Below are 8,104 nucleotides of genomic sequence, written 5' to 3'. Positions count from 1 at the left end.
CTCAAAATGACGAGCCACCTTCCTGGAGCAGCTGCTGCAGGGGTGCTATTGACTTCCTGTCTCCTGCATTGCACAATCTCGCCTCTCCGCTCAGACAGATAGAAAGAAAGAAAGACAAGAGGCTAGAGGAGGGGAAGACAAGAAGGGGAGAGAAGAGAGAGAGAGAGAAAAGGACAGAAGAGAGCTGTGGGGAGGAGGAGGGGGTTTGAAGATAGAGGGGAGAGGTTGAGTGGCAGCGGAGGTACATACAAAGGGAGAGAGAGAGCGAGAGACACTGGCTTACTGAAGACAGACTGTGTTATGTACTGCAGTAGAAAGAGGATGAGAGGGGGAGACCAGACGGAGCATTTGAGCAGCCAGCAGCAGCCCTCTGCAGATCACCGCTCGGGACGCGTCGCCCCGCAGCTGCTGCCCGTTTTCTGAAGAGGACCAAGCAGACGAGGACCGGCACCCTGGAGGCGAGAAGGAGAAGGAGGAGGGGGGCAGAGGAGGAAGAAGCAGCCAGAGGTTCCTCGCACAAGATGGCTGCTGTGTCCTCTGCCTCCGAGACTGGTAAGTGGGTTTTTCTCCCCCCCCCCTCCCCTCCCCTCCCATCATCTTCACTGCAAGACCTCTGGCGCAAAAACTCCTACGAGCCATATTGGTGTTGGAGACACGCACAATGCAAGACAAACTGTTGCACGAGTCCACTTGCTGTGTTTGGGAAGCTCACATAGAAAGTGTCAGCAGCAGTGAGTCGGCCACTGGGGGTGAATGAATGAACTTCATCCTTCAGACTGTCTCTCATCTCTCCTCTCGGCATCCTTTGCCCGAGCCAGCGTCTGTCTCCATGCCATCTTCTCACATTACATATTCTGCCGTGGTGCCATCCCATCCAAACGTATTATTTCCCTTGGATTTGTACTCCGAGCACATCATATTTTGTCTTCACGGCACGCCGTCTCCTCTGGAAGGCGTCCAAGGTTCGTCCTCTCTGACCCAGTTGTGTCCCCAAAGTGCAAAAAGCAGGCAGGAGAGATGGAGGCTGTATTTGTCCCCGTGGAGGAGAGACAGAGAGACTTGATTTGTCGCCGCGGGAGAATTGTTTTGCAGCATAATCACAAGGCATTTCATCACAACATCACAAAGTCACACGTGAGACATACTCGAACATACCCCATATCATCAGAGGGGCAACTTGTGAACAGGCAAGGCAGGCAACTGCTTGGGGCCCCAGTCCATTAGGGCCCCCTGAGGCCTGACAAACTTTACTCCACGGCAGTGACCACAAACCCCTATCCATTAAAGAACCAATGGAAAATTTGCAGTGGCATTGAAACCTCCCTAACGGGGCTCCATGTCATCCCCTGGCCTGGACAATTTTGAATGACGTCAATTCACTTTCACTTTCAATTCAAGTCAAGTATGTGACTCATTCCTTCCCGTCAAACTTGTATGATTCACGTATTCTCTTGAAATGAAGTAAATGAATTTATCTGGAACTCAAAACGAAAGAGAAAAAAGAGGACATGGGGGAAAAAACAAGTGGACCAGATACTGATTAGGCAGATAACTGAATGCTGTTATTTTAGTATAGCAACCTATGGGGAAATAGGCTACTTGAATAAATTCAGCTAGCAATGGTGTAATTTCTTTTATTTTTTTGTTAGTTGGCTAAGCTAATAGTTAAGCTATTAATTGCTATGAAAGCAGGGCACACAATTAGCACCAGTCACGACTCACCAGCCGAATGCTGGTAATAAAATATAAATCTGCAAGTGGCTGGTAGGTAGATTTGGTTCACTCACCACCAGCCAAAAACAAACAATGCTGAGTGGCTGGTAACATTGGAACATTCACTAGACATTTGGCCGGTGGACAAAAAAAAAATGTATACACTCGTAGACATAATGCACTTACTCATACATCTACCAGGAGGAGGTGGACGAGCCAGACCAGCTGGACATGTTTTGTGACCAGAAAGGAGTGGTTGAAGTCCATGGGGGTTAAGGTGCTGGTGCATTACATGTGTAAGAATGTAATGACTTGTGGAACAAATGAAAACTAACTTGCATCTACTTTTAGTTAAAAGAGGCGAGCGATATCATCTCCCAGATAGCAACAATTAAAATGAGGACGGGTGCCTCTGGTCACCCACAATGTGTGCTTCGTTACAACGTTCTATCTACCTACTTGATAATGTCATTCCTAACAGTTTACTGACCGTTGTTACAGTTTTCCTGACAGACCTTTCCTGAGCATTGCCAAATCAGCAGATGATGCAGAAGGATGGGACGTAGCAGAGGCTAAGGGACAGAGCAGCAGAGAGCTGAGCGGGTGCAAGGCAGGGAGGGTGAGCAGAGGACTGAACGAGAAGGTGAAGGAGACAGGGAAGATGCAAGGAGGCAAGGAGCTGAGATAAGGCAAGGGAAGAGAGCAAGTGAAGAGCGAGGACAAACATGAAGGACGGAGACGGAGGATTTGAGATATGTTGCAATAGAAAGAATGCAAGAGTTGGCACTTTCAAAAAATGCAGATTTCATCTCCAAAAAAAGGCTCTTGGGGACAAATTAGTAGCTCTCCTACAAAGCCTTTAGAGAAAGAATAGAGGTTAAAATGGTCCCACTCTCTCACTGTGCACCAGGCAGCCACATTCTCCTGCTTTGATCCAGTCAATTGAATCAATGCTGTGATTCATTTACATTAAATGGATGCAAGACAGAAAACTGGAGAGCAAGGCTGCATTCAGGCCGTCCGAGAAACCACAAACAAAACAAAACCGCCAAACCCATCCATTAAGAAGGGATTTCAGCTCCAGATACTGTTCTGATTCACACTTGTGGTTTCCCCACCAGATAACCCCGGGGGGGGCCGCCACCCGCCCGAGCGCAGACTGCTGCTTCTGGGGGGGCCAAAGTCCGGCAAGACCTCCACCGCCAACACCATCCTGGGGGAGGAGGTGTTCGACGCGGGGACGGAGACCACCCACAGCAACGTGGGCCAGACGGAGATCTACGGCCGGCGCGTCACCGTGGTGGACACCCCGCAGTGGGCCGCCGCCCCCCCCAGCCGCCCGGAGCCCGACGACGACAACGGCAACGGCAACGCCCCGGGCGCCGAGTCAGAAGCCCCGCCTCGGCCGCCGGCCAGCCTGGACAGCGAGGGGCCGTGCATGGGTGCCATCCTGTGCCCGCCGGGGCCCCACGCCATCCTGCTGGTGGTGTCGGTCGCCCAGCCCTTCACCGACACGCAGAGGAGGGCCGCGGAGGAGCAGCTGGGGGCCCTGGGCGGGGGCACCTGGAGGTACTCCATGGTGCTCTTCACCGGGGTGGACAAGCTGCCCAAAGGGATCTTCATCGAGGAGCACATCGAGCACACTGGAGACGCCCTGCAGTGGCTGGTGGAGAGATGTGGGAGCAGGTACAGCCTCTTCTCTCTCTCTCTCTCTCTCTCTCCTCCAACACACACACACACCTGCATCTAGTCTTTATTAGTCCTGTGCAACACGGCCCCTTTTCCCTAGCCCTGCCCCTTTCCTGACCACGCCCCCTCCCACCACTCAGATACACCTAGCCACTCCCCCTACCCACCCCTTGAACCCCGGCTCTATGACCTTCCTATCCCTAGCTAAGGCCCTTTTTCCCTAGCCCCGCCCCTTTCATGACCACGCCCTCTCCCACCACCCAGACACACCTAGCCAATCCCCCTACCGACTCCTTGAATCCAGACTCTCTAAGACCTTGCCAGAGCCATAGAGATCAAAGTTGCGTCATCTCCATTCACCTCAATGGACCAGTTTTTTTTAACCTCGCAATAGTTCCCAGAAGTAAGGTTCTGGATTAAGCAGTGCTGTGGAGTTGCAGCAGAATGGTCTGTTTGTGACATTTAAAGAATCAAATAGTATATTACCAGGTTTATTTTATGCATTCAAACGTACAGTACTTCCTGGAACTATTCCCCCCGTACACAGTATAGCTACGTGAGTCACACATTTTGGACTTCCGTTGGCACCACTGTCATCTTCTATTAATCTATATCACTCTGCACCTTCCTACATGGACCCTTTTCCCTAGACCCGCCCTCCTCTCTTGACCCGACCTGGATCGGATCGGAACCGCTCCGAAATCTAATGGGTTCTTTCTTGGTCCATGCTAGATGCTGCACCTTTCCACCATGCCTTTAATAACACTGTCTTTTCTCCCCTGCCTTCAGGTACCATGCCTTTGATAACAATCGGAAGGATGGAGAGGACAACACACAGGTACCCGAGCTGATGGAGAAGGTGGAGGAAATGATCACTGACAACCAAGGTTTGACTGGATTTCATATCATTTTCTTTTTTGCCATGGCATTTTTGCAATTGACATAATAAACTCGAATGTGATTTCCATCTTTTGGCCTAGAAATATACTGCATTGCGTCGCATCTACAATGTCTTTTATTATTGAATGTAATGAATGATTTATTGTTGTTTTTTGAGCCAGGCTGGTACTTTGAGGTGAATGAGTTGATTCTCCTGGAGGAGGAGCAGGCCAGGAGAGCTCTGGAGGAGGAGAGGATGAGGATGGAGGAGCACACCAGGCAGAGGGAGCAGATGATAGGAGGCCCGCCCAGAGGTGAGCGGGACTACTCTGTGTGTGTGTGTGTGTGTGTGTGTGTGTGTGTGTGTGTGTGTGTGTGTGTGTGTGTGTGTGTGTGTGTGTGTGTGTGTGTGTGTGTGTGTGTGTGTGTGTGTGTGTGCGTGAGAGAGAGAGAGAGATTAGTGCACATCTGTTTTACATAGCTCGGGCTTGGGCAGGGGAAGCTGCGGAAGTGATACTGAAAGCTGTAGTTCCTCGAATGGCCACTTAAGGCTGGCTCCAAAAGGGAGGTGTTCTCCATTCACCCCCATGTTAAAATGCCTGTCATTACAACAGGATTAACCATGTTTACACAGCCTGGTTCAAAACATGGTTTTTGGTCTACAGTATATCAGCAAATTTCACCTTTCATAACAACTGTACATTTTTATATAACGACGGCCACACTAGGCTTCAAACGGTAGTCCAAAAACCAATGGGTGACGTGACGGGGACTGTCCATATTTTGAGACGTCCTATGGTTTTACACTGCTCTCTGGAAAACATAACTGTTAGCAGAAATACTGTTCCAGGAAATAGCTTAATCTTTATTCATGATAATGATTATCTTTCTCTATTTCTATTTCTGATTCTGTCTCCTTCTTTCTCACTCGCCCTCTTCCTTTGTTTTGCTCTCTCCATTCAATTCAATTCAAATCGCCTTATTGACATGAGTCATAATAACAATATTGCCAAAGCATCAAGAAACAATGAAACAAAAATAATGACTACATTACACACACACATTACACACACATATCAGTGATAGTTATATACAGTTCTCTGTCTTCCCTCTCTTCCTCTCTCTCTGTCTACCCCCTCTCTCTCTCTCTCTCTCTCTCTCTCTCTCTCTCCCACTCTCTCCCCTGCTCCCAGAGTTGAGGGTGCTCCTGCTGGGGTGGAAGGGAGTGGGGAAGAGCTCGGTGGGGAACTCCATCCTGGGCCGCCGAGACTTCGAGTCGGGCCAGGAGACGGAGCTGTGCCTGCGGCGGCAGGCGCTGGTGTCGGGCCGGCGCGTCACCATCGTGGACACGCCGGGCTGGGACTGGTTCTCCGTGAGGCGGACCCCGAAGCGCATCCGGCTGGAGTCGCAGCGCGGGGCCGCCCTCCTCCGGCCGGGGCCCCACACGCTGCTGCTGGTCCTCCCCGTCGTCTCGTCGCTCACGGCGCGGAAGAGGCGCACCCTCCTGGCCCACATCGAGACGCTGTTCGGGGACAACGCCTGCCTGCACACCATGGTGCTGTTCAGCTGCGGCGACTGGCTGGGCCGCACGCCCATCGAGGAGCACATCCTGAGGGGCGGCCGCGAGCTTCACAGACTGCTGGAGTACTGCGGAAACTATTACCACGTGCTGGACAGCAAGGTTCCCGGCAAGGACAGGAGCATCTCAGACCTGCTGGACAAGATCGAGGAGATGATCCGGGAGAACGGCGACGAGGCCTTCCTGCCCATACAGAGCGAGTGGTGTAAGTCGCCTCCTCTATTCTTTACATTGACACATCTTGCATTTTGTAAAGTCGAGTAGGGCTGGGTCATATGCACAAAATCAAATATCACAATAATTTTGACCAATATATATATATATATATATATGTTAATAATAATAATGAATTTTATTTGTATAGCACACTTTCAAATCAAAACTGACATCTCAAGGTGCTTCACAAGAGCACTGTGCATTGTAGTTGACACACTAATGCCTGCACACGCGACCACACACCACGTCAGACTACCTATTAAATAGCTTGAGTCAGCCATACCATACGTCTCTTTATCAGCATTGCATTTATCAGCATTTATCATAACATGCATTTTCTGTCATCAGATTTCAATCAGATTGTGCTTGACCACTTGAAAGTAGGCTACAGGTGTAAACGCCCCCAAGACACATTGAAGACGGATTGCAATCTGATCGGCCAAACCACAGAGTGGTCAGGGACGCATTGTGTACACAATGAACACAAGTGTAAATGCAATGTGTCCTCTCAATCTGGATACAGCAACTGTATGTGGATTGAGAGGACACCCATTTTGGGTGATCAGATTGCAATCTGATCACCCAAAACGCATGTTAACGACGCCAGTTGTAAATGAAATCAGGCTAATGTGGTCAAGCACTATCTGATTGCAATCTGATGACAGAAAACGCATGTTAATGCCAGGTTGTCATTGTCATGGTTCATCCCGGGCCTAATTGGATTGTGTCGTATTCAACAGTGAGTGAGGAGAGCTCGATCTCTTCCGACGACACCGAACCCGAGGACGACTGTAGACGATGCCAGCTCCAGTGACCCGGGGGCAGTGAAGTGAAAGTGGAATCTCGCTTTTGAAACCCGGCGCCGAGGCTTCAACAGACCCAAACATCACCTTCCCATAACTTAAACCTCATCTAGATATCCCTCTCCAGGCTCTGAGATCAAGTCAGCGGGTTTTGGAACGGGGAGTCCTGTGATGAATAAGCTGCGTGTTTGAATTGGAAAGAGCGAACTGACCGATCGCCGAGGCGAAGCTTGACTTGGGACTGAAAGCACAGGCTAGTGCAATGGAACCTCTAACCCCAATGAATCTAATGAAAGCACTAACCTCGTCTGAGACTAAAATGTTCTCCTCAGACTAAGAGGAGTTTCCGTTGGTGGAAGGAGATATGTTTGAGTTCTGCTCCCAGGGACCAGAGCTCCATCCTCGCTCGGCCCGTGGCAGAGACACCAACTGCTGCTAAAGAGACTCTGCAGAATTATTAGAGTGGAGAGACAGTGGTGTCGTTGTAGTTCTGTGTTCAGATCGCACTGATAAGCCCGTGTGCTTTGTATTATAAGCTGAAAGCGCCGTTGACTCAAAGCGGTCCGCGGTGGCGCGACGCATCGTGTCTCTTTCTGCGTTCACTTGAAGTTATAGCCTAGAAGAGAAAGACAAGAGGACAATGTTATTACGATCGGTCAGATTTGCCAACATGACTCGTGTCATGCAGGTTTGGGACGTCGGCTGTGTGAAAGACTGGACAAGTCAGGGAGGAACGTCACTCACTGTGTATTTGTTGTGCCATGGATTTTGTCTGGATTTAAAGAGCATGGTGCAGGTTAGACACCACTTTGCATTAGTGGGACTTTTATGTCGCAATTAGGATTCTCTTTTGTTTTTTGTTTTTCCTATCCATCAACCATCTAGACTGGTTTTTGTGAAGCATCTGGCACGGCGCACATAAAAACCCGCAAATCTAGCAATATCACCTGTGGTGATTTTAATACACAATAATCAATAAATGTTCCCTCGGATCATTACGTCCGTCTGTCGAGAGGCGGCTCGCTGCAGTGCATCTCCTCCACTCTGCAGCTAAAACTCCTCCCCTCAGTCTGGAGCTAAAATCTCCTCTCCTACCGAGCTTCAGCGAATGCCACTTGTGTCCGTCTCCGACGATAAAGTTATCTGCCTGATAACTACCGTATTCTATAATACTATTCTGCAGCCGGGTTACATTAGCTGAGATGGTCGGTCCGCTGTGCGGTCT

At 49.9% G+C, this 8,104-nt stretch overlaps 1 protein-coding gene across 1 annotated transcript; it reads left to right on the top strand.

Annotated features, from left to right (window-relative positions):
• Positions 1-278: 278 nt before the first annotated feature.
• LOC310788666 (GTPase IMAP family member 8) lies at positions 279-7,039 on the top strand. The gene is made up of 6 exons (XM_083650205.1): positions 279-552; positions 2,835-3,399; positions 4,192-4,289; positions 4,464-4,595; positions 5,475-6,065; positions 6,817-7,039. The coding sequence occupies exons 1-6, from the start codon at positions 522-524 to the stop codon at positions 6,888-6,890; spliced, it is 1,491 nt and encodes a 496-aa protein (XP_083506331.1). The 5' UTR covers positions 279-521; the 3' UTR covers positions 6,891-7,039.
• The last annotated feature ends 1,065 nt before the right edge of the window (positions 7,040-8,104 follow it).

This window comes from Poromitra crassiceps, assembly GCF_964638095.1.
Source record: "Poromitra crassiceps genome assembly, chromosome: 13".
NCBI classification, from domain to species: domain Eukaryota; kingdom Metazoa; phylum Chordata; class Actinopteri; order Beryciformes; family Melamphaidae; genus Poromitra; species Poromitra crassiceps.
The sequence above is the reverse complement of the archived record's forward strand: the minus strand, read 5'-3'. Positions and strand labels throughout refer to the sequence as shown.